The sequence below is a fragment of the Tiliqua scincoides genome, chromosome 1 (genome assembly GCF_035046505.1).
Source record: "Tiliqua scincoides isolate rTilSci1 chromosome 1, rTilSci1.hap2, whole genome shotgun sequence".
Taxonomy (NCBI): Eukaryota; Metazoa; Chordata; class Lepidosauria; order Squamata; family Scincidae; genus Tiliqua; species Tiliqua scincoides.
In genome coordinates, this window is record NC_089821.1 from 67,686,966 (window position 1) to 67,713,088 (window position 26,123).

The following is a 26,123-nucleotide window of genomic DNA, read 5'->3' on the forward strand; positions in this document are numbered from 1 at the left end:
CAAAGAGGCTTACTCCTAGGAATGTTGGTGTAGGAGTGCAGCCTGAATCACTTGATCCTGAAATGATGATACCAAAGGAGTGTCCCCTCCATGTCACCCCTGCGTGGCTGTTGATGGTTACATACTGGCACCAAACACTCACAACAGAGATGGAACCCTTGTCGTGGGTTTGATGGCCCAATCCCATTTGGTCCTTATACCTTAAGATTTGAAGTTATCTTAAGGTGGGGAGATGCACCAGATTTCCCACAGGGGAGCGTGGTCTTTCTCAGCAACACCCTGGGGGTTGCACAGTTTCTCTTTAGCTTTACATTCACCACAGGTAAGTCTTTCAGATAACTGTGATCCAGCTTACGCCAACATTACTGTGTAGTGAAGGCAATTCAATGTACCTGGGGTCTGAGACACTTCAGGGAGTCAGTAAAGGTCTCTAAACAAAAATATTTTGCCCAGGAGAACAGGGCTCCTCCCCTACATTGTCATTATTTATAGAGAATGTAACATCTCCTGAATCAGCTGGTACTGATGTAAGCCTGGCTTCCCTCACACCACTAGAAAGATCAAAAGATTTCATTAGAATATATCCATTCAGCAATCAGACAAAAGCTTGAAGGAGCGAGATTACTTTAGAAATGCTGGCAATTGAGGTAAATGACATGGGGTCAGTTCAGATGCATTTTTAAGTCTGAGAGATGGGAAAGACCATTATTGGTATTCACATTATAGATTTATAAGTATTTCATGATCTTTCTTGCTGGAGCATGTTATCACAGAAGGTGCAGCTGTGTGAAAAGTTTTTTATTGATGTTTTTATTTTAAGGATGTTTTTATTTTATTTTAAGGACTAAAGAGGAGAATTATTCATTTGTCTTCACAGATATGGTCTGGACATATGTCATGAATGCTGTTGTACAGTAACAGTTGTAATTCACTCCACTAGACAAGGAGAAGATTGTGGCACACCGATAGCCTGGAAAGGAGCCATTCATATCTGCTACAGAACTCTTGCACTTTGCAAAGAATTCTGGGGACCCATATCCAGGGAATGAGCCAGTTTGATGAACTGACCAGAGGTGCATGTGAACTGCAGAAGCACCCCAGAACACCGAAGAAACCTCATGATGGCACCTCACAGGGGCCATATAGATAGTGGTGGTCAAGCTGCCTTGGAGGGTAGGGACACAATGGATGTAGCAATGAAGTGAGAATCAGTGTGGAGCTGAGGATGGGTTTGAATGATCAGAGAATTGAGATGTCACAATCCTTTTTGATCAAGTGCAACTTGTTAGAACCCCTGGGCACATACATGCTGGCCCTTCTCCTTGCATCTGGGGTAATTCAGATTCGTTTCTCTCCTTGTGTGGATCTGTGGCTTGTCTGAACTGCTCCTCTATGCGCACTTGTAAGTCTAGTTCTTATGTTCTTAGTTGAAGAGCAAAATCCTAGGCATATCTATTCAGAAGTCCCCCTAACTTTCCTTACTCCCGAGTAAGCAAATACTGACTGTGCTTCTCTGAACTCCACAGTGCTGCAAAAATGCCAAGGGGAAACAACACTCAAGTGACTGAGTTCGTACTCACGGGGCTGACGGACCACACTCAGCTCCGGATCATCCTCTTTGTGCTGTTCCTTGTTGTTTATGCTGTAACCCTAGTGGGGAACCTGGGTATGATAGTCCTAATCTGGTGCAGTCCCCAACTCCACACCCCCATGTACTTTTTCCTCAGCAACTTGTCTGCATTGGACATCTGTTATTCATCATCTGTTACACCAAAGTTCCTAACTGATTTCTTTGGAAAAAAGACTATTGAATTTGTCAGCTGTTTCACTCAACTCTACTTTTATGCTATGGGTGCCACTACTGAGTGTTTTCTCCTGGCTGTGATGGCTTATGACCGCTACGTAGCTATTTGTAACCCACTGCTTTATCTAGTTGTCATGTCCCGGAGGAAATGCATCCTCTTAGTAGTTCTTTCTTACACTGCTGGAATCATATGTACTTTGGTACATACAGTTGCTGCAGCTAGACTCTCCTATTGTGGCCCAAACATCATTAATAATTTTTACTGTGAAGTCCCTCAACTTCTTGCTCTATCTTGCTCTGACATCACTCTCAATTACATCTTCATATTTGTGTTTGTGGGCTTCAATATGATATCAACTAATCTGATTGTCCTCATGTCCTACGCCTACATCCTGGTCACAATTCTAAAGATCCGCTCTGCCAAAAGCCGGCAAAAGGCCTTCTCCACTTGTACCTCCCACCTCACAGCTATCTCCATTTTCTATGGATGTTGTGGCTTCATGTATGCACGACCCAGCTCTAAGGGGACTCGCAGTGTAGACAAAATCGCCTCTGTGTTCTATGTAGTGATGACTCCCATGTTGAACCCCTTGATCTACAGTCTGAGGAACCAGGAGGTAAAAGATGCCCTCAAAAAAGTCCTGAAAAGATGAGCCACGACTATCCAGAGGGTCACTGAAAGCAGCTAGGGGAGTTGGAGAATAATCCCTTGAAACCCCCCCCCCCCCTCAATTTCAGCACTCTCAGAAGAAGAGCCAGGGAAAGGTGGAGATTGCAGCACTCTCTTTCCTTCTTGGCCTGCTGGCACTGCCTGAACCCAGTTAGAGCTTCCATTCCTGTTATTTTACTTTCACTTGTTTGGTCCAGCGGTTAGCAATAAAGGCATCTTCATAATAGGGAATTATGGGAAAGCGGATAGAGAGAGACAAGAGACTGCCACTCTGAATGTCTTCTCCTGATCCCTCCTCCAGGAAGTCAGAGCAGAGCACTAAGTCTTCTTCTGGCAGCGGGCATCGTCAGGTTTTTGTTTTTCAAAGGAAGGAGTGTTTGATCAAAACTTTGCTTCTGTGTTTGCCACTGCTGGTGTCAGTAACTGCCAAAAATCTGTTGCCGTCGTGAGGGAGATGCAATCATTTCCCTTTGTGAAGAAACTAAGAGGGAGAAAAAGTAGGGTGTGAGTGGGAGGGCAGCAGAGGATCAAATGGTCAAGCAGGGTGCAGTTTGCATGTTTTTGTGTGCTTTACGTTGCCACGGAGCTGAGGCTATGAGTACCGGGAGAACAGGGTCCACAGCATGGACCCATCAGCCAGACACTGGAGCTGCTTTTTCAACCTGCCCTGCAATGTGAGCACAACTGACTGATAGGAGAAGGGTAGCTCCGGTTGGCAGCTGACCTGGAGCAGGACATCGCTTGCACACATGTTTTGCATGCATGCTTCTTCTCTTTCCTATGCAGTGAAACCGTCATACATTTCTCTCTTTCTCTGGCAACAGGGCAATTTAATGACTCTCAGTCAGTTACCTCTGGAAAGGAAATTCTGTGGTCTATTTCACACTGGGCACCTGACTCTTGCTGCCTTAGGTGACATTCTAGTGCAGCAAGAAAACACTCCTAGCTCCCTTCATCCCAATTATTTTCTGGGGGTAAAATGCAAGGACTACAAAGGCCAGGCTTACCCCACCTCCAAGAAAAGTAACATAATGGGGAACAGCCAAGAGATCAAGGAAACCACGGGTTGAAAAGGTTTAAGAACCACTAAGGTAATCTGTTTTCTAGCGTACGTGAACATTCCTGTTTTGGAAAAACTTCTTTTCTTCTACTTTTTGAAGACAATACACTTCAGCTAGATGGATGGAGAGACACTTTCAGTTCAAAACAAACTTGATATAGTGCAGCTATCTCATCACATATGAATAAATGGTACACTATTGTGTAATGAGCTGTGGCTGTAATCCTACTCACACTTTCCTAAAAGTAAGCCCCATTGAACAAAATAGGACTTACGTCTATGTAGACCTGTTTAGGATTGTGCCCTGTATCATTCTTTAGCATTACAGTAGTAAAAATTCAAGGTCACCTTTAGATATTCCGATTGAATAATTTCTCTGCATAGCTGCTTTTGGTCCCCTCAGGGAGAGGAAAGCGAATAGAAATATGGTAGACAAACAAAACAAAACGAAGTCCTTTGTCTCACATCAGCATGAGGATACAGCTCTTTTGGGGACGGCTTACCTTTCAGCAAGTTCCATTTCATCCCTGAATAAACAGCTTTGTCCTGAAACATGTTTGAGTGAATATGATAATTGCAGTGATTCAGACATTGATTATAAACCCTGCATGCTCTTTTAAACAGAGAAAACTCTGTCATTGGCTTTCAGTTGAACTTTTCCCCCCATTAAAAATAGTATGCATTTGGGGGGGGGCGGCACAAATGGGATTGGAACCACAGCATGGACTCATCACAGTTTTGGCCTGCTTTGTTGCTCTCACTGTGCTATTTAATGTAAAATAATTGCTTATGTGTATACAATTTAGTTAGACCCAAAGGCTTCCAGCAAGTCCCCCTGCTGTAGTAGGAACACTGCCTTGGATAGGCTTGGCTTGGTGAGATGATTGACACTGCTGTGAGGAAGTGGGCTGGGATGTGGGGGGGGGGTGCGAAAGAGGAATAAATGAGAGTATGAGAAGAAGTGAAGATTTTGCTTGCTTTCTCCTACCCTCTCACCTTGGGCATGTTACCAGATGTGCTTTTCAGAAGCTGCGGCACGTGTATATGGGGGAAATTGTTACATGGTCAGGCCCTAAGTGCAGCGGCCAATGGCAAGACCCAATGGAGTGGTATCTAAGGTAGAGGGAGAAAGGGGAAAGGTGCAATAACAAAGAAGGTTGATTGCAGGGATCATAATACAATAGCAGGTCGGGGGAATTAGGACTAAAAAGCAATGCAATGTATTCACTAGCCATGACACAAGTAGGCCCTAAATGTAAGCACTTTCAAGATATAAGAAAGCAAGTGGAGAAAGTTCTTACAAGAGAAGTGGTGAGTAATGGCACAAGCAAGGAAGGTAAAGAAGGAGGCAGGAAAAATGGAAGAAAATTAGGAAAGTTATCTGGGAGAACTGGGACTGGAAAACCAGGGGGTTGCGATGGTGGAAAGGGAGGGGGAGCAGAAGGGTTGGGGGAGGATAGAAGCTAGAGAAAAGCCAAGATTCTGACCATAGTAAAAGATGGTGTCTGAGTTGCAGTTCTCTGTAGCCTGAAACAGGGTGCAGGCCACAAGTGTGCTCCTAGTTGGGCCATAAAATTACTTCCCTGACTTGTGGTGGGAGGCCTTGTCTCTAGTTTACACTAACAAAAGACTTGGCAGTCACACCAAGGACGAAACAGTACAAGCAGTAATCATGTCATCACATTTACACCATGAGATAAGAAAATGGAAAAGGGAGGTCGTGTGTCAATGGTACGGCTGACCAAAGAGCAAGACGACCTATCAATTTTTGCTGATTTGTGTTTGAAGTGTGGCAAGAATCACAGCACTAGGTTGCCAAGAGAAGTTATCTTGTGGTTCGAAAAGGAGCCAAAAAGGAGAAAAATGGTTTATGACCCAATCCTATGCTGGCCTCCGCCTGCAGGATGTGTGTGCACTGTCATAAATGTGCCGTAAGACATGCTGCAGCAGTGCAAAGGACCCTGGACCAGCAAAGGTCTGCACCAGCCTACTGGCTCCAGTTGGAGGTCAGCACCTACTGATGCAATAGGCACTCTACTGGCCTGCAAGGTGTGGGGGAGTGTGGAAAGGGGGTGGGGGACATGTTATGGGGTGCAGGGAGGATGGGGAGGGGGTGGATTAGGACAGGAGGGAGGAGAGAAGGAGGATGTCAAATTCTTTTCCCCCTCCCAAGCTCTCCCCCCCCGACATGGGGTGGCTTGGATTTGCACCAGTGATATTACTGGGATGTACCTGAGTAGCCCCATAGAGGCTTCTGGGGCTTTACCTGGGATAAAGGAACAGTTGTTCCCTTACCCCAAGGAGACCTCCAGTAGCCTCATCTCCCACGCTGGATGCAGCAGAGGCTGCACCAGCCCTGCTTGATTGCAGCATGGGGCTTTAGTTGAGATTGGGATGTTAAAAGCAAATCCCTTAACCAGTTCCTGAGAGGGAAGCAAGATGCGGAAGCCAAGGCTGCATTTCTGGAGGAAGGGATGAGGGGGGATAACTTTTAGCTCTTGAAAGAAAGGCTGGACAAACTGCAGGTGTTTATAAAATGATAATAAGAAAACAGAAGAGAAAAAGGAAGGCATGAAAATGAACCAGAACAGATACCTGAACTGGACTTTAAAAAAGGTCAGAGTTAGACAAAAGGCAGCTCTTGTTAGGTAGACGAAGAGAGACATTGGTGTCTCTCTTTCATATGACCCACTTTGTAGGCCGCAGTGGTTGTGTCATACCCTGAATGCCTTGTGCCTTCCAGGTAGCACCCCAGAATACAAAGCCACAAGACATTCTGGACCACAGTGCAGCATGACATAGCCAATGATGCAGGTTGTGTGCCGGTGTTACGTGGAAGCTACAAGACATTGAGGGGTGCAACATGCCTGAGAATACTTTGAGGTTTCCAAGTCAGTCTGGCCCCTCAACCCATTTCTGACTTTGGGTCGAAGTCCACTTGTGGATCACAATCCACAGTTTTAGAACCACCGTGTTAATGATAGAACACTTTTGCTGTGAAAGACAAAATGAAAAGAAAAAAAGCTGAATCCTCCCAAACATCAGGCCTGGCTGGAAAACTTTGCCCAGAACTCCAGCAGCTGCCCTTGTTGCTGCCCAGCAGCAGCAGAAGCAACCATATTCATCTGCTTTCATCTTGTTACCAGCTGGATTGACAGTTGCTGGATCAAGCCTCCTATATAACTCAGTTTCAGTATCAGTGTTGTTCAAGTTGGAAGTCAGGGCTAGCAAAGGGAATGTGCCTTTCCTTGCTGGAACTCAGAGCCCTGGCAGTCAGGTGGCCCTAAAGGTCTCAGACTAGTTTCAGCAGCAGGGACATTGATATCACTGCCAAATCTATTGGAATTGGTGGTGCCTGAGCCGGAGTGGCTGCTTCTAGAACAGTATGGGAAAAGTCTTGGGGAGAAATCATGCTCTAAAGCAATTGTTCTCCTCATCTACTCTCCTGAGAGTTGCCCTCATAATGGGTCTCTTCTGTCTGATAGTTTCACCACGTTTTTGTTGGTTTTTACCCAGAGGCCCCATCAGAGTGATGCCATATTTTCATGTAGCATCATTCTCAGAGGTTTGGAGATAAAAAGAGTGATTACGAGTCACAAGTGCTAAGTTCTCCCAGATCTTCTAAAACTTGTCTGCCACGTGGGAATGGGACTATCAAAGCACAGTGCTGGATATTTCAGTTTCCAGTAATTGGTCCTTAAGGATACCATGGTTGATGATATCAAAAGGTGCAGAAAGGTGTAAGGGGAGGGCTGAACTCCCCCTGCGGTTAATGAAAACTTGTCCCCCAGACAATATCAAGACAAAGGAGTAAAGTTTCAAAGCCATGTGCCTTTGTGCCTTCCCAAAAAGGTCCACAGAGGGCATCCAACTCGTATAGCACAACCAGCAGCCTCAACACTCTCCTTAGGCTGGCTTCCTAGATCTGCAAAGGTCATTTCTTCACCCCTCCACACAAGAATATAACCCCACCCATTCCCTGGGGTAAATGCAAATGTACAGAAAATGGGATGCTCTGCCCTCAGTTCCAGTGCTGTTTCCAGATGTGATTCAGCCTGGGCACACTGCCCTCAGGAGACTCCCTCCTAATGGCTTGGTCCCCCAAGGTTTCTGGGAGGTTTTTTGGTGGAAACAATAGCACCAAGTTCACTTTATTCCTTTTGGTTACTGGTGGTTCAACACCACCATTTTTTCTATTTCCAATATCAGTGTGTTCTGGGAAACTATGGAAGGAAATAGCTGTCCCCACCTATAGCTGCAATTTTTACCCCTACAGAACCCTAGAATGATGCTGCATCTGGGGAATTGTGGAAAAAGTTGTGCCTGTCAATGGAATAACAGGCAGGCCTAATTCTAGCTGGCCTAATTGTAGCCATGAGGGGATGGTAGAAGCCAGCAGTTGCCTAACTGTGCCCAAGGTTTGGTGGCCCAATCCTATTTGGACCTTTCATGTGAACTTAGGATAGGGCAGAGGCATCAATACGGTTTGTATCACCCAATGTGAGAGTTTACTGCATCACCCCATGATGGACTTCCTCCCATAACAGACCATAGAGAATAAATTACAGTACCATGTACACAGCCTAAATGCAATAGCATCACAAGGGTTGGTGAACCCCCATTAACTTTAATTATTTTAATCTATAACAGTATAGATCACCCAACAAATCAGTAACCATTCAAAAACCAGTGGCCAACTTGATACAGTTGAATAAGAGTTCTAATATTAGCTCTGATACATGCAAATGAGAGCTGATTCATGCTAACACCTTATTGGTTTCCTGCAGTGTCTTAATAACATTTCATTGATCCTTGGAACAATTAGTTTTTTTGGTCAGTTTTGAGTTAAGAAAATTCACTTTTTATTACATAAGGAAGTTTTTTTTTCTTTTTCTGGTTTTTTGGCCATTTCTATTTGATAGAATACAGATAATTGAACATGTTTGCTTCATTCCATTCTGCATGAAATTACCATTCCACTTAAACAAACATACATACACTGGGGATCGCACAGTTTCTCTTGTGGTTTACATTCACCACCAGTAAGCCTTTCAGATAATTGTGATTCAGGTTACGTTAGCGCCACTGTGTAGTGAACGCAATTCAGTGTGTCTGGGGTCTGAGTCACTTCAGGGAGTCAGTCTCTAAGCAAATGTTTTGTCCAGATCAGTGCTCCTCCTTTACATTGTTACTATTTACATAAATGGCAATATCTCCTGAGTCATCCAGCTTCGATGTAAGCCTGGCTTCCCTCACACAACTAGAAAGATCAAAAGATTTTATTAGGATACATCCATTGAGCAATCAGAAGAAAGCTTGAAGGAATTGGAATTCTTTAGAAATGCTGGCAATGCAATTGAGCTGAATGAAATGGGGTAAGTTCAGATGCATTTTTAAGTCTTGAGAGATGGGAGAAGACCATTATTGGTACTCATATGACAGATTTCATGTTCCTTCTTGCTGGGGCACATTAGAATCACAAATATCACAGAATGCACAGTTGTGTGAAAAGCTTTTATTGATGTTTTTATTTTAAGGAAAGAACTAAGGAGGAAAACTGATTTTTTTTTTTTTGTCTTCACACAGATGCTGACCAAAGTTCTGGACATATGTCATGAATGATGATGTACAATATAAGCCATAATTCACTCTACTAGAGGAGAAGATTGTGACATGCCCATAACCTGGTAAGAAACCATTCATATGTTCTACAAAACCCCTGCAAGTTGCAAAGAATTCTGGGGCCCCACATTCAGGGCACGTGCCAGGCTGGCTGAACTGTCCAGAGCTCCATGTGATATGCAGATATGCCCCAGAACACCAAACAAGACTCATGATGGCTTCTTGCAGGGGGCATGTACTTCGTGGTGATTAAACCATCTTGGAGGAAAGGCACATGCAATTTGGTCACTGAAATGTAATGAGAATCAGTGTGGGACTGAGGATGAGTTTGAATGATCAGAAAATCCAGAAGCCACAATCCGTTTTGCCTGACTGTCACTTGTCAGAACTCCTTGGGCACATACGACATGCTGGCCCCTCTCTTTGCCTCTGAGGTAATTCAGAACTTTTTTTTTTTCATTTGTTCTGTGAAAGTGTCCAAACCACTTCTCTATGTGCACTGGTAAATGTATCTGAAGAGCACAATCCTATGTATGTCTCAGGTCCTCTGACTTTCCTTACACCTAGGTAAGCAAACACTGACTATACTTCTCTGATCTTCACAGTGTTACAACAATGGCAAGGGAAAACAACACTCAAGTGACTGAGTTCATACTCACAGGATTGACAGACCACACTCAGCTCCAGATCATCCTCTTTGTGCTGTTCCTTATTGTTTATGTTGCCACCCTAGTAGGGAATTTGGGTATGATAGTCCTAATCTGGTGCAGTCCCCAACTCCACACCCCCATGTACTTTTTCCTCAGCAGCCTGTCTGTCTTAGACATCAGCTATTCATCCTCTGTTACACCAAAGTTCCTAACTGATTTCTTTAGAAAGAAGAAGACCATTTCTTTTGCTGGTTGTTTCACTCAACTCTACTTTTATGCTATAGGTGCCACTACTGAGTGTTTCCTCCTGGCTGTGATGGCTTATGACAGCTATGTGGCTATTTGTAACCCACTGCTCTATCTGGTTGTCATGTCCCGAAGAAAGTGTATCCTGTTAGTAACTCTTTCATACTTTGCTGGAATCATATGTAATTTAGTACACACAGTTGCCGGAGCAAGACTATCCTACTGTGGCCCAAACATCATTAACCATTTTTACTGTGAAGGCCCTCCACTCTTTGCTCTTTCTTGCTCTGACATCAGTCTCAATTTCTTTTTCATATATCTTTTTGTGGGCTTCAATATGATATCAACTAGTCTGATTGTCCTCACGTCCTACACCTACATTCTGTTTACAATTCTAAAGATTCGCTCTGCCAAAAGTCGGCAGAAGGCTTTCTCCACGTGCACCTCCCACCTGACGGCTATCTCCATTTTCTATGGAGGTTGTGCCTTCATGTACGCACGACCCAGCTCTAAGGGGACCCGCAATGTAGACAAAATCGCCTCTTTGTTCTATGTAGTGGTGACTCCCATGTTGAACCCCTTGATCTACAGTCTGAGGAACCAGGAGGTAAAGAATGCCCTCAGAAAATTCCTGAAAAAGTAAGCTGTTTTCTAGCATGTGTGGACATTCCTGTTTTAGGATAACTTCTTTTTCTCCACCTTATATAGTAGGTATACTTCCACTACACTGATGAAAACACATCTTTAGATATGCTTTTCTATAATAATGTCTTTCAAATCATTCTGTCTTATCACATGTGAATAAAAGCTATTCTCTTGTGTAAGCAATTGTATCATTCTTTGGTTCTATGCAAGTACAACCTCAAGGTCAGTTTCATTTCATGCTTTCTCTGCATATCAGTTCTGGCCATAAGTTCTGTCCCGCATGTACAGGAGAATACAGCTCTTTTGTGAAGTGCAACAATTAATCATGGTCCATTTAATCCCTTGATGAACAGCTTGTCTTCAAACTTGTTGGGCTGTTTGTGATACTTTTTAAAACTTTACCCACCAAAATTGACCCTTGTACACCCCTCAGGTTTTTGTTTTTGTTTTGTGAATATATTCTCCAGTATGTTGACTTGAGCACTGGACACTTGTGAACATGGCTAAAAATAACATCATTCCAGGATGGCTTCAACAACCATGTTGAACAACTGTTCAACAACCGTATTAAAGAACACTGGATGTTCAAAATGTATCTGACAAAAGAACCACGTTCTGAATGGCCCAGAGTGATGTAAATAACCTTGAAAGTTATGGCCCAGTCCTATCAGGGCCTTCTGCTGATGCAACCTGCATTCCGCTAGCTGAAGGCATGGGTCAACAGCCTGTTACACAGGCCAACACACATTTTGCTTCCTCAAACGTTACACCAATTCCTGGGTATATTTGGGGAGCCAATTCCAAAAATGGCATCCGTTTTGCCCTATCATGTCTAGTTTTGGAGACATGGCATAGGCTCTTTAGTGAATGGTTCAAACAGCTTCCTCATGAGGAAGCCATGGCGTAGGCTTCCTCATGATAGGGCAAAACGGATGCCATTTTTGGAATTGGCACCCCAAATTCATATCAAACCGCCATAAAGTTTAGGAAAAACTTTTCTGATCCTCAATTTTGCAGGCCTGTGTTATGGATCAATCTTCTAAATTTATTTCTTTTCCATTAATGCCTTAAAGTCATGCCCTTATAAATGTCAGTATAAATGTTACTGCCAGGAAACACAAGCACCAGGGTTATGTGCAAAAACACATATGGATGCCGCCCTGGCACAATAAACTATTTCACCTATACGCATGTGTTGTCCTCAAGAAATGTAACCTGCTTCCTGTATCACCTCTTGCTTGTATTTTCAACTTCCTTCCCCCCCCAACTGAATGGCATCTCCATATTTTGTCTGTTATACTAAAAAATATCTGCATTTTATCTATTTGAATGCCGCAATGTAACTTCTTGCTTGTAACTGTTTTTGCTAGAATGCAACGCTAGTCCCGTACATCCCCTGGGTATGGGAGCATGTCCATTTTAGCTATTCCCAGCTGACCCTTGGCCAGCATCCCCTGCCCTTCCACATTCTGATTTCCCTTAATTGTGGGCCAGGAACAGGCACATCAGCCTTCATCCCAAATCTATTTTGTCACCAAGTCACATGTCTGCACACTAAAACAGGGTACCCATTCTTCCTTCCTGATAGTATAATTAGCTTATCCCCAGAGCTTCAAGTAGCTGCAACTCTTCCTTAAATACATAAGGATCTTGAACAGCAAACTGTTTCTCTTCCTATGTGTAACCACTCCATTCGTGTTGTAACTTGTTAGAGTCTCCACACTGCTCATAACATCTAGAACCATGCGTGGCAGCTCCAAATTCCCCTTCAGCAGTTGGCTATATTGAGTGCAAATGTCTTTTATTTTCCATCTTTGCTACCTGCTTTCCCCCCTTCTCTCTCCCTGTCTCTAGCGGCTGAGGTAGAAGAGCAGGGACTCTTAAAAAGCCTTTTCCTGAAAGTGGCCCTTTTTCATGATTTCCTCATGGATTATTCATCTGGGCATCTGCCTTAAAGTAGGTTCCCCTGGACCTGCGTGGAGCCAGACTTGGCCGCACCCAAGCCCTTTGGAGGTGACCAGAACTGTGCTCTGATCTCCTCTGGAGGGCTTTCTGAAGCCTGCAGAGGCAGCACGTGTCGCCCACTGCCAATGCATGCATCAGAATGGCCTTTTCGGCAAAAGGAAAAAGCTACTTCCGTTGGCCCTGGCCTTCAGCTAGTGGAATGTAAGTTGCATCAGGGGAAGGCCCTGATAGGATTGGGTCATAAATTTCAAGGCCATTCACATCACTGCTGGGTTATTTAGAACATGGTTCTTGTGTCAGATACATTTTGAACATCCAGTGTTTTTTAATACACGTGGCTATTGCAGCCATTCCTGGAATGATATTATTTTGAGGCATGTTTGAAAGTGTCCAGTGCTCACATCATCATGCAAAAGAATATATTCCCAAGGGAAACCAGAAGTGTTGTTTTTATTCTAAATAAATAAGGGCGGTGATTACATCTTATAAAGTGCTTTGAAATGATTAAAATGTTAATTTGGAATAAAAATACATAACATCAATTTCACCAATTTTTATTTTTGTGTAACACTGACATCCCCGAAAACAATTTAAGCGTTTGAGACCGCATCTACAAATAAGGCACTTTGAGACCCAAGGAAGCCCTCCAGGCTTCTCCAGTCCTCAGAATGCCTTATATGGCATGAAAATGGCAATAAAAGCTGGAAGTAGCTTTTTTTTTTCTCCGAAAAGGCCTTTCTGAAGCTTGCAGAGGCCGTGGGTGCACACTGCCTCTGCAGGCTTCAGAAAACTCTCCAGAGGCTACTGGAGCACAGCTCCGGTTGTCTCTGGAGGGCTCTGGTGGGGCAGATCATGGATTTAATTATCCACGAAATGCGATATCCACGGGGGGGGGGGGAGAGGGTCTGAGAAAGGATCCCTACGGATACTAAAGCCCCACCTGTATGCTGGTTGTTATCAAGTCTTAGATCCCTGTTACAATAGAGTTATGCAATTCATTAATTCCCCTAAAACCAGCTCCATTGCTAAGGCCTTGCAGCCTCACCAACAGCATGTTGGAGCCAGCACAGCTGGTGTGAATATCTGGTAACCCTGAGCATGCACAATGGAGTGCTTGGCTCTTGCTGGACCAGGTAAGTTAGTGGGGATGGGCAGATCAGGGAGTGGATCATCATGGGGATTAGGGCCAGCTGGGGCACTCTGAAGGCAAATTTGTGATGGTGAAAAGGGAGGGGGGACAAAAGTGATCTCATGGTTCAAAAAGGAGGAAAAGGACTTGAAAGCAAGTCCAGGGGCTTGCAGTAGCCTTAAGTAGTTTCTGAGATGGAAGCAAGGTGAGGAAGCCAAGGCTGCGTTTCTGGAGGAAGGGATGAGGGAAGATAATTCTTAGTTCTTGAAAGAAAGGTTGAACAAACTGCTGGAGTTTATAAAATGATCTTAAGAAAACAGAAGTGAAAATGGAAGGTATGAAAATAAACAAGAACAGATACCTGAAATTGATATTTAAAAAAGGGTCTTAGAGTTAGACAAAAGACAGCTCTTTTGTCCGTGCAGTCCATGCAGAGTGACAGGCACGGTGGAAGGGAGGGGACTGAATGAGGCAAGGGTTGGGTGGAATGGGGCAGTTGATAGGTGGTATGGGGCAGTGATGGAAGTGAGAAGGAGGATGGATCAGGCCCGGGTGAAGGTCAGGATCAGTGCAGGTAGTGCATGTTGGATACTGACCCCCTTCCTGGGCCTGATCCACCTTCAGACTTGTGCCAGCTCAATAGCTGGCGCAGGTCCAAGTTGACCCATAGTGGCTGCTGGGGATTACCCCAGTGCAAGGGGACAAATGTCCTCTTACCCCCAGGAGACCTCCAGCAGCCAAAAATCCCATGCAGGTACAGGAATAGCCACTACAGTGCTGCTATATCACAGTGTGGGGATTTTGGTAAAACTGGGCTGTGAATCAGCAGAATCTCCTGAGTCCCCTTCAGAGGTGAACTGTCCTCTCCTTCTTCAAAGAGAAATACCAACTGCCTTTGTGAAGAGGAAGAACTGGAAAGGAGGGGAGGAGAGCGGGAATCACCACCTCCACCACCACCTGCTGTGCTTGTGAAAATGGAATTCTTTTAAGAATGAACGCGATGCATCTCAAGGGCCTCTCAAGGAAGTGAGGAGGCACCATACTTATTCTTAATATAGGGCTTTTCAACAAAAATGTTTGTGAACAGTAAAAAAGTTTTCCAGAAAAAAATACATACCGAAATGAATGGTTCACTGTCCCAAAATGCCTCACAATCACACATACCCTAAATATGAAACAAAAATAAATTTGTAATTATAACCTAAGTCATGGGGTTTACAAAATGATTCCAACGCCAGTAGACAAAGCCCACATGTTTGCATGGTTCACTCACTTGTCTTATATTCTACTCTACTGTGATGTGGAGCATTATTCCAGTCTGAATTTGTGAATCAGCAAGAACAAAAACAAAAGTCAACACCAAATGGGCTAAAATAATAAAAGGGGGGGGGGTGTCAAATTTTCAAATGATGCCCAGAAGCAGAGTCTTTATTGTGCACAAAACTCTTCAGTTTAGAGTCTGCTTCAGAACCAAGAAGATCTGTCTTATTGCAGCAGATCACTTCAAAATAATTCAGGGTTTGTACTTAGTCAGTGAAGCAAGAATGACTTGAGAGCAGGTGTAGCAAAGTAGTTAACGGGCTGAGCTGTTATTCAAGATTCTTGTGATATGATTCTTTCCTCTGCCATGAATTCACTTACAGCCCAATCGAGTGTTCTACCAGTGCTGACTGCCTTTGAGCAGTGGTAAAGAACACTCTGTCAGCACACAGACGCGCATGCCACTGGAGTGCTGGAGTGTTCCTGCATGCACTGGTGGGGAGGCCAGAGCCTTCCCATTCACACCTGGCAATCCTGATGGACGCACCAAGGCTGGTAGGAAAGATAGGAGGGAGGGGGAGGGCAGAATGGGGACAGGGAAGAGCAGAACAGGAAGACATGGAGTGGGTGGTGGATCGAGTCTATGATGGGGTGGGTTTGCTGGGGTTGGCTGCATAATCCTGACCCCCTTCCCAGATCTGATCCCTGTTCATGCGTCCATATGGACCTGCACCAATGAATTTGCCAATGAATTTGCTAGTGAAGGTCCAAGTAGACTCTTCTGCACTGCTAAGGTTTACCCCTAAGTAAGGGAACTAATGTTCCCTTACCCAGAGGAGACCTCCACAACAGTCCACATATAGGATGGAATGATAGCCTTTTTCCTGCCGCTGCACCAGCGGGGGGGGGGGGGTAGGCAGAATAGGATTGGCCACTTAGTGACCATAGACAAGACATTTCCTCTGAGCCTCAGTCTTTGCAGTTTGCAGGATGGGGGGTGGTGGTGGAAAACGAGACACTAGTTGTGGATTTGATGACCCAATCGTATTTGAACCTTATGCCTTAAGGTTTGATGTGATCTCAGGGTGGAAAGATGCTCCAGATTTCCCACAGAACGTGGTCCTTCTCAGCACTACCCTAGGGATGGTACAGTTTCTCTTGTGTTTTACATTCACTACTAGTAAGTCTTTCAGATAATTGCGATCCAGCTTACATAAGAGCCACTGTGTAGTGAATGCAATTAGGTTTACCTAGGATCTATGACACTTCAGGGAGTCAGTGTCTAAGCAAAAGTTTTGCCCAGGAGAACAGTGGTCCTCCTTTACATTGTCAATATTTTCAGAAATAGCAACATCTCCTGACTCATTTGGCACTGATATAAGGCGGCTTCCCTCACACCAGTAGGAAGATCAAAAGATTTCATTAGGATACATCCATTCAGCAGCCAGACTTGAAGGAATGAGAATTCTTTAGTAATGGTGGCAATGCAGTTGAGGTAAATGAAATGGGGTAAGTTCAGATACATTTTTAAGTCAAAGAGATGGGAGAAGACTATTTTGGGCAAATCATATGACAGATTTATAAATGTTTCATGTTCCTTCTTGCTGGGGCACATTTGAGTCACAAATATCACAGAAGTCACAGCTGTGCGAAAAGATTTTTATTGATGTTTTCATTTAAGGAAAGAACTAAGAAGGAGAATTGTTTGTTCGTCTTCACAGAAATGCCAACCAAAGTTCTGGACAAATGTCATGGATGATGATATACATACAGTTCAAGCTATAATTCACTCGACTAGAAAAGGAGAAGATTGTGGCACACCAATTACCTGGTAAGGAGCAATGCATTCCTGCTGCAAAACCCTTGCAGGTTGCAAAGAATTCTGGGATATCCAGGGCATAAGCCAAAATTGTACAAAAGTCCATGTGAACTGTTGATGCGCCCCAGAACACCAAAAGCGCCATGATGTCATTTTTCAGGGGGCATATATTTAGTGGTGGTCAAGCTGCCTTGGCACAAAATGTGGTGAATGAAATGCATGTAGCAATGAGATGAGACTCAGTGTAGGGCTGAGGATGAGTTTGAATGATCAGAGAATTGAGGGGCTACAAGCCTTTTGGATCAAGTGTGATTTGTTAGAACTTTCTGGGCACATACATGCTGGCCCCTCTGTTTGAATCTGGGGTAATTCAAAGCATTTTTTGTTTAAGTTAAAAAGTGACTTGTCCGAACCATTCCTCTGGTAAACCTACTTGAAGAGCTATGCGTATCTACTCAAAAGTATGTCCCACTGACTTTCCTTATTCCCAGGGAGGTGTGTAAAGATTGCAGCCTAAAGGGAGTTTTATGATAGTGCATAGAATGGTGGTTCAGATGAACTGCTCATCCCCATGCTACAGTGAAATCTACATGCAGGCCCTGGGTAGAAGGGAAGAGGACAGATGTGTGTCTTCCTGAGAACTTATGTCTTTTACATGGGGCTGGTTGGGCTGATAAGTATCATTTCAACTAGTCCTTAGTCTGTTTTGATTTCTACCCATTCTATCATTGGTCAAGCCACTCACGCGCATTGGGATGCATAAAGTACAATTTTAGGTTCAGCACATAATCAAATTTAAAAGTCAATCTGTGCATGTCATTAGTGTGTCTGTGTTCAGCAACAGAACTGCAAGTTACAATAGGCCATCAAAAGCATCTTATTTTCTATGGGTTTGAGCTGATGTTCAGAAATAGACTTGCCATCAGTCCTGACAGGATGAATGTTTCTTACTGTACACATAACATGTTCTGCTAGCCTCCCATCTCTCTGCTCACTTTGAGACAATGTTCCAGAGAGAGACTTGTTCTCAAACATTGATATCACTATCAGAGTTAGCTAAAAGCAAGGCAAACACTGATGACTATGCTCTTTGATCTCCACAGTGTTACAACGATGCCAAGGGAAAACAACACTCAGGTGACCGAGTTCGTACTCACAGGACTGACAGACCATCTTCAGTTCCAGATCATCCTCTTTGTGCTGTTCCTTGTTGTGTATGCTGTCACCTTGGTAGGGAACCTGAGTATGATAGTCCTAATCTGGCATAGTCCCCAACTCCACACCCCTATGTACTTTTTCCTCAGCAGCCTGTCTGTCTTAGACATTGGTTACTCATCATCTGTTACACCAAAGTTCCTAACTGATTTATTTAGAAAGAAGAAGACCATTTCCTTTGCTGGTTGTTTCACTCAACTCTACTTTTATGCTATAGGTGCCACTACTGAGTGTTACCTCCTGGCTGTGATGGCCTATGACCGCTACGTGGCTATTTGTAACCCATTGCTCTATCTGGTTGTCATGTCTCAAAGAAAATGCATCCTGTTAGTAGCTCTTTCATACTTTGCTGGAATGATATGTACCCTGGTACACACTGTTGCTGGAGCTAGACTATCCTACTGTGGCCCAAACATCATTAATAATTTTTACTGTGAAGGTCCTCCACTTTTTGCTCTTTCTTGTTCTGACATTACTCTCAATTACATTTTGATATATGTGTTTGTGGGCTTCAATGTGATATCAACTAGTCTGATTGTCCTCACCTCCTACGCCTACATCCTGGTCATGATTCTAAAGATCCACTCTGCCAAAAGCCGGCAGAAGGCTTTCTCCACTTGCACTTCCCACCTGACAGCTATCTCCATTTTCTATGGATGCCTTGCCTTCATGTATGGACGACCCAGCTCTAATGGGATTCGCAATGTAGACAAAATCGCCTCTGTGTTCTATGTAGTGGTGACTCCCATGTTGAACCCCTTGATCTACAGTCTGAGAAACCAGGAGGTAAAAGATGCCCTCAAAAAAGTCCTGAAATGGTGAGCTGTTTTCCAGTATGTGTGGACATTCCTGTTTTAGGATAACTCTTTTCCTCTGCCTTTTGAAGAAGGTATATACTTTAGCTACATTGATGAAGTTGCTTAGGTTTGAAGCCGAAATTTATGATGTAACTTCCAGCCATGATATCCCTTCCAGGTTAATGACATCCCTTCCGTTGGTTCCCAACAGATTGCCATTCTAAAAAGTGGGTCCTGGTGCTAAAATGTTTGTGAACCACTGGCCCAGATGCACTGGCCTGCATTTCAGTTGTTAGATGACATATTAAATACAACTTTATATATTAATATGTATATTAATATATATTTCAATCTTGCTCATGCTAAGTTAGAACTGTAAATTAAAAACTTGATTAAAAAATGTCATAACATCTGGTTTTAGGAAAATTTAGGAAGGGGGTGGGTAATCAAGCATCTTGCCCCAGGCCCAATGCCAGTTCTCAGCAGCCCTGATGACACATAACTCTAGTTTTTTCACTGTGGACAACACTGATATTCCAACTGCAACAGCTTACTCTGACCACAATCCTCTTTGGGAAATCAGAGCGTAAGGAGTTAATGACACTATTGAAGTAGACTGTTTGTCACCATACATGCTATATCTGCTGTTACCCTACCATCTCACTTTGCCCTGAGACAACGTTCCAGAGATAGACTTGGTGTTGGACATTTATATTGCTATCAGGCAAAAAATATTTTGGTTATTAAAAACATGGTCAGCGCTGAAGACTGTTTCTCGTACCTTCCCACTGTTAATGCAATGCCAATGGAAAACAACACTCAGGTGACTGAGTTTATGTTCACATGCTTAAGAGAGCTTCCACAGCTCCAGGTCACTTTCTTTGTGTTCAGTTCTCCGTGTTTATTCCATCATCCTGGGGGGGGGGGGACCTGGGCATGGTTGTCTTAATCCACTCTGGTCCTCAGCTCCACATTCCTATATGTGGAGCAATCTGTCTCAGACATCTGCTATTTGTCTTCTATTACACCAACGTTTCTCTTCAGAACAAGAAAACAATTTCTTTTGTTTGCCAGGGGAGTAAATGATGACTGCTGGATCAGGTGAGTCAAGCCACAGGGGTGGGGGAGGGGGTGGGATCAGAAGTACTGGCGCATGCCATATCCAAACCCTCTTCCCAGGTCTGATCTGCCTGCATGGATCAACACTGACCTGTGCTAGCTGTTAAATACTGGGTCCATGCAAATAAAGGAAGGCATTGAGATAACAGCTCAACACATTTATTTCATCTTCAGAACAGAACCTGGCAATGAAAACACAAAGCAAACACCCCTGGCTTTATACCCCTTAGCTCCGCCCAGATTCCCCATGATTGGTGCTGTTGAAACACTAATCTGGAGGAACAATTGGACGGTAGGATTTTGATCCACCACCCGATTGGTCAGCCATAAGCCTGGGCCAATCGGTTATGCAGGATTTCAGTCCTGCCCAACTTGTATACACAACAGTTTTTATGCCAAATAAGTAAGGGCGTTCTAAAACAGAACGAAATGAAACACATATATACCACCTATATGACAGTAATTACCCCTGATAAAGTGCTTTAAAATTGATTAAGGAAGCAATCATATCCTGCGCTGGAACAGGCAAGCCAGGAGGCTTGCGCTGTATCCAGTGTAGGGTAGGGGCCATAAGCGGCTTAGCCAGAGGTAAGGGGAAGCTTTTCCCCTTACCTCTGGGTAAGGACTGCTGGCCCTAATAGGTCTTCTCGAACTTGCACCACCTCTGGAGGTGGCACAAGTCCGAGGAGAGCAGAGCAGCATGAAGCTGCTCCGTTCTCCCCAGGAATGGTGGTTGGGATCCAGCATAACTACCAGATCCCAGCCCCACCTCCCTCTCCCTGTCCGCCTGCCCTGGGGCTGCCCATCACCCGCCCTTCCCCTGCCCAGGAACGCCTCCCTCCCTCCTCCCCCATGCCTACCACGCTTCTGGGAGCACTGGCCTGGCTTCTTCCAGAGGAGGCGCAAATGTGTCTTAAGGCACGTTTGCGATCCTCCCAGGCCTAACTCCATGGCCTAACTCCATGTTAGGATTGCGCCCTAAAATGTTAATTTGGAATAAAAACACATAACAGCAATTTCAATAATTTTTATTTTTGTATAACACTGACACCCCCCCCCCAAAAAAAAAAAAAAAAAAAAAAAAACATTTTAGACTGCATCTGCAAATGAGGCATTATGAGGCCTGGGGAAGCCTGCTTCCCTGGGTCTCAGAATGCCTTATATGGCATAAAAATGTCTCTTCAAGAAGTAGATTTTTTTTTTTTTTGCCAAAAAGGCCTTTCTGAAGCCTGCAGAGGCCGCAGGTGGACGCATGCTGCCTCTGCGGGCTTCCGAAAACCCTATGGAGTCAACTGGAACAGAGCTCCGGTTGCCTCCGAAGGGCTCAGGTGGAGCTGATCACAGATTTAATTATCCATGAAATTCGGTATCCACAGGGGGTCTGAAAACGGATCCTTGTGGATACTGAGGCCCCATCTGTAAGTTGGTTGTTATCCAGTCTTAGATCCCTGTTCCAACAGAGCAGGGGTGCCAAAACCCTGGCCCTGAGGCCACTTGTGGCCCTCGAGGGCTCCCAATCTGGCCCTTAGGGAGCCCCCAGTGTCCAATGAGCCTCTGGTCCTCCAGAGACTTGCTGGAGCCTGCACTGGCCTGATGCAACTGCTCTCAGTGTGACAGCCAACTGTTTGACCTCTTACATGAGCTGTGGGACGAGGGCTCCCTCCATTGCTTGCTGTTTCACATCTGTGATACAGCAGTGGCAGCAAAGGAAAGGCTGGTCTTTGTCAGGGCAGCAGGGGAGGATAGCCCTTGCTTTCCCAATAGCAGAGTGGCAGGGGAGCATAGGGAGACAGCACAAGAAGCAGGCGATCCCAAACAGAGCCAAAGGAGCAGGCACAGGCTTGTTTGTTGCAGAAGCAGGTATTGGTGAAAGGAGCAGGCAGAAGAGTAGTCAGTCAAACGATCCAGAAGTCAGGGATACAGAGAGGCACAGTCAGGATAAGCAGTCCAAGTCACAGAACAAACCAACAGCACAACATGCAGAAACTCCACCACAGCAACCCACATTTGGCATCTGTTCTTGCCCCCATATATACTGGGGCCAGCCAATCAGAGTAGGGCGACCTCATATTCACAAAACAGTCTTATGACCCACTCTGATTTGGCTGCCCAGTGGTGCATTGCACCACTCTACCATAGCCTATGTGAGTCTGCACACATCCTCCCAGGTCACATGGTTCCCACCTGCAACAGGTGCAGCTGATTGCATCAGCATACATAGACAGTGCTGCTGTTCCTTTACTTGCAGTTCATACCAAGCCTGGACATCATGGCCCCTTCTGCCACATCCTGGCTTACAACAATTCAGGGCCTGGGATGCCAAAGGCCTGACAGTCTTGCTTTGTGCAAGGCCTTTTATAGGCCTTGAGCTACTGCAAGACCTTCATTCATTCATATAAATTCCATTTCTAATATATTCATTTATGTAAATTTATTCAAATTTGAATTGTTAATTAATTTTTTTTCCTGGCCCCCAACACAGTGTCAGAGAGATGATGTGGCCCTCCTTGTCAAGAAGTTTGGACACCCCTGCAATAGAGCTATGCAATTCATTAATTCCCCTAAAAACAGCTCCATTGCTATGGCCTTGCAGCCTCAGCAACAGCATGTTGGAGCCAGCACAGCTGGTGTGAATATCTGGTAGCCCTGGGCTTGCACAATGGAGTGCTTGGCCCTTGCTGGACCAGGTAAGTCAGTGGGGATGGGCGGATCTGGGGTGGCTCACTGTGGGGTTAGGGCCAGCTGGGGCATTCTGAAGGCAAGTTTGTGATGGTGAAAAGGGAGGAGAGACAAAAGTGATCTCATGGTTCAAAAAGGAGGAAAAGGACTTGAAAGCAAGTCCAGGGACTTGCAGTAGCCTTAAGTAGTTTCTGAGATGGAAGCAAGGTGAGGAAGCCAAGGCTGCATTTCTGGAGGAAGGGATGAGGGGAGATAACTTGAGTTCTTGAAAGAAAGTTTGAACAAACGGCAGGAGTTTATAAAATCATCTTCAGAAAACAGAAGGGAGAAAGAAAGGCATGAAAATGAACAAGAATGAAGCAGATACCTGAATTGGATTTAAAAAATGGGGTATTAGAGAAAAGGCAACTCTTCTTGTTAGGTAGACCAAAAGAGACATTTGTTAAAGGAAAAAAAGTTTTGCAGTGAAAGACAAAATGAAAAAGTCCTCCCAGAGAGAAGGCCTGCCTAGACAAGTATTCAGATGCCATTCCTTCAGCATTTCCCAGAGTGTGGGAAGTGGGCTGGATCCCATAACACATTGGTGGATCATAAGAACATAAGAACATAAGAACAGCCCCACTGGATCAGGCCACAGGCCCATCTAGTCCAGCTTCCTGTATCTCACAGCGGCCCACCAAATGCCCCAGGGAGCACACCAGATAACAAGAGACCTCATCCTGGTGCCCTCCCCTGCATCTGGCATCTAGGCTAGACGCCAGCACCACATCCTGTGGCAAGGAGTTCCACAGACTGACCACACGCTGAGTAAAGAAATATTTTCTTCTGTCTGTCCTAACCCGCCCAACACTCAATTTTAGTGGATGTCCCCTGGTTCTGGTATTATGTGAGAGTGTATAGAGCATCTCCCTATCCACTCTGTCCATTCCCTGCATAATTTTGTATGTCTCAATCATGTCCCCCCTCAAGCATCTCTTTTCTAGGCTGAAGAGGCCCAAACGCCGTAGCCTTTCCTCATAAGGAAGGTGCCCCAGCCCCGTAATCATCTTAGTCGCTCTCTTTTGCACCTTTTCCATTTCCACTATGTCTTTTTTGAGATGCGGCGACCAGAACTGGACACAATACTCCAGGTGTGGCCTTACCATAGATTTGTACAACGGCATTATAATACTAGCCGTTTTATTCTCAATACCCTTCCTAATGATCCCAAGCATAGAATTGGCCTTCTTCACTGCCGCCGCACATTGGGTCGACACTTTCATCGACCTGTCCACCACCACCCCAAGCTCTCTCTCCTGATCTGTCACAGACAGCTCAGAACCCATCAGCCTATATCTAAAGTTTTGATTTTTTGCCCCAATGTGCATGACTTTACACTTACTGACATTGAAGCGCATCTGCCATTTTGCTGCCCATTCTGCCAGTCTGGAGAGATCTTTCTGGAGCTCCTCACAATCACTTCTGGTCTTTACCACTCGGAAAAGTTTGGTGTCGTCTGCAAACTTAGCCACTTCACTGCTCAACCCTGTCTCCAGTTCATTTATGAAGAGGTTGAAAAGCACCGGTCCCAGGACAGATCCTTGGGGCACACCACTTTTCACCTCTCTCCATTGTGAAAATTGCCCATTAACACCCACTCTCTGCTTCCTGGCCTCCAACCAGTTCTCAATCCACGAGAGGACTTGTTCTCTAATTCCCTGACTGTGGAGTTTTTTCAGTAGTCTTTGGTGAGGGACCGTGTCAAACGCCTTCTGAAAGTCCAGATATATAATGTCCACGGGTTCTCCCGCATCCACATGCCTGTTGACCTTTTCAAAGAATTCTATAAGGTTCGTGAGGCAAGACTTACCCTTACTGAAGCCATGCTGATTCTCCCTCAGCAAGGCCTGTTCGTCTATGTGTTTTGAGATCCTATCTTTGATGAGGCATTCCACCATCTTACCCGGTATGGATGTTAGGCTGACCGGCCTATAGTTTCCCGGGTCCCCCCTCTTTCCCTTTTTAAAAATAGGCGTGACATTTGCTATCCTCCAATCTTCTGGCACCATGGCCGTTTTGAGGGACAAGTTGCATACCTTAGTCAAGAGATCTGCAACTTCATTCTTCAATTCCTTAATAACTCTTGGGTGGATGCCATCAGGGCCCGGTGACTTACTGATCTTTAATTTATCAATGAGGTCTGAAACATCTTCTCTTTTAACCTCTATCTGACTTAACTTCTTGGTCAGGAGGGGCTGTTCGGGCAGCGGTATCTGCCCGAGGTCTTCTGCCGTGAAGACAGATGCAAAGAACTCATTTAATTTCTCTGCCATCTCTAAGTCTCCTTTTATCTCCCCTTTCCCTCCCTCACTATCCAGAGGGCCAACCGCTTCTCTGGCGGGTATCCTGCTTCTAACATATTTGAAGAAGCTTTTATTATTCCCCTTAATGTTGCTGGCCATGCGTTCCTCATAGTCTCGCTTGGCCTCCAGTATCACCTTCTTACATTTCTTTTGCCACAGTTTATGTTCCTTTTTATTCTCCTCATTAGGGCAAGACTTCCATTTACGGAAGGAAGCTTCCTTGCCCTTCACAGCCTCTCTAACTTGGCTGGTTAGCCATGCGGGCACCCTCCTGGATTTAGTGGAACCCTTCTTTCTTTGCGGTATACACCTCTGCTGGGCCTCTATTACTGTTGTTTTAAGCAGCCTCCATGCACTCTGGAGAGATTGGACTCTTTTTTCCCTCCCTTTCAACCTCCTTCTAACCAGCCTCCTCATTTGAGGGAAGTCCACCCGTCAGAAGTCAAGGGTTTTTGTTAGAGATTTGCCTGGTATTCTTCCCCCAACGTGCACGTCAAAACGGATTGCAGCATGATCACTGTTCCCCAATGGCTCAGTAACGTTTACATCTCTAACCAGGTCCTGCGTACCGCACAATTGATCCTATGAGAGTAAGACCCAGCATACCTCAGAGCAGCTTGGTGCTCTGCCCAAACAACTTTGGCTAGTGATTGAGCTGGTGTAGGTCTGGGTTGACCCATGGCAGATGCTGGGGCTTACCACAGTGCAAAAGGAAGATCACCAGACCCTCCCTACCTGACCTCCAATCTGGACAGGTGTACTGGAGTCATGAATAGATTGGCTCATGCCACTCTCAGCAAGTGTCCTGTCAGTACACAAATGGCTGGATTATATGACCACCTTTAATGTTGGAAGGCCCAGATTGACAGCCTAATCCTATCCCCTTCCCCTGCCATTGTAACTAGAAGTGTAGTGGCAGAGCTTGCTTTACAGCACTCACAAAGCACCTTAGCTGAGGCCTGCTGTAGGCCTGCTGTCAGGGAGACCAGAGTGGCCTCCCACACACTTGCAGATCCACGAAGACTCATCAGAGTAGGTAAGTCCATGCAGAGTGACAGGCAGGGTGGAAGGGAGGGGATTGAATGGGGCAAGGGTTGGGTG

The 26,123-nt window shown here is 45.0% G+C and overlaps 3 protein-coding genes across 3 annotated transcripts; all 3 read left to right on the forward strand.

The window, feature by feature from the left end:
* Nucleotides 1-1,536: 1,536 nt before the first annotated feature.
* Nucleotides 1,537-2,457, forward strand: LOC136636200 (olfactory receptor 5J3-like). The gene has a single exon (XM_066611151.1). It carries the CDS (start codon nt 1,537-1,539, stop codon nt 2,455-2,457), a length of 921 nt encoding a protein of 306 aa, XP_066467248.1.
* Nucleotides 2,458-9,771: 7,314 nt separating this feature from the next.
* LOC136634286 (olfactory receptor 5J3-like) lies at nt 9,772-10,695 on the forward strand. The gene has a single exon (XM_066609755.1). The coding sequence runs from the start codon at nt 9,772-9,774 to the stop codon at nt 10,693-10,695; it is 924 nt and encodes a 307-aa protein (XP_066465852.1).
* A 7,288-nt stretch (nt 10,696-17,983) lies between these two features.
* Nucleotides 17,984-18,907, forward strand: LOC136644484 (olfactory receptor 5AP2-like). Its single transcript, XM_066620405.1, has one exon. The coding sequence runs from the start codon at nt 17,984-17,986 to the stop codon at nt 18,905-18,907; it is 924 nt and encodes a 307-aa protein (XP_066476502.1).
* The last annotated feature ends 7,216 nt before the right edge of the window (nt 18,908-26,123 follow it).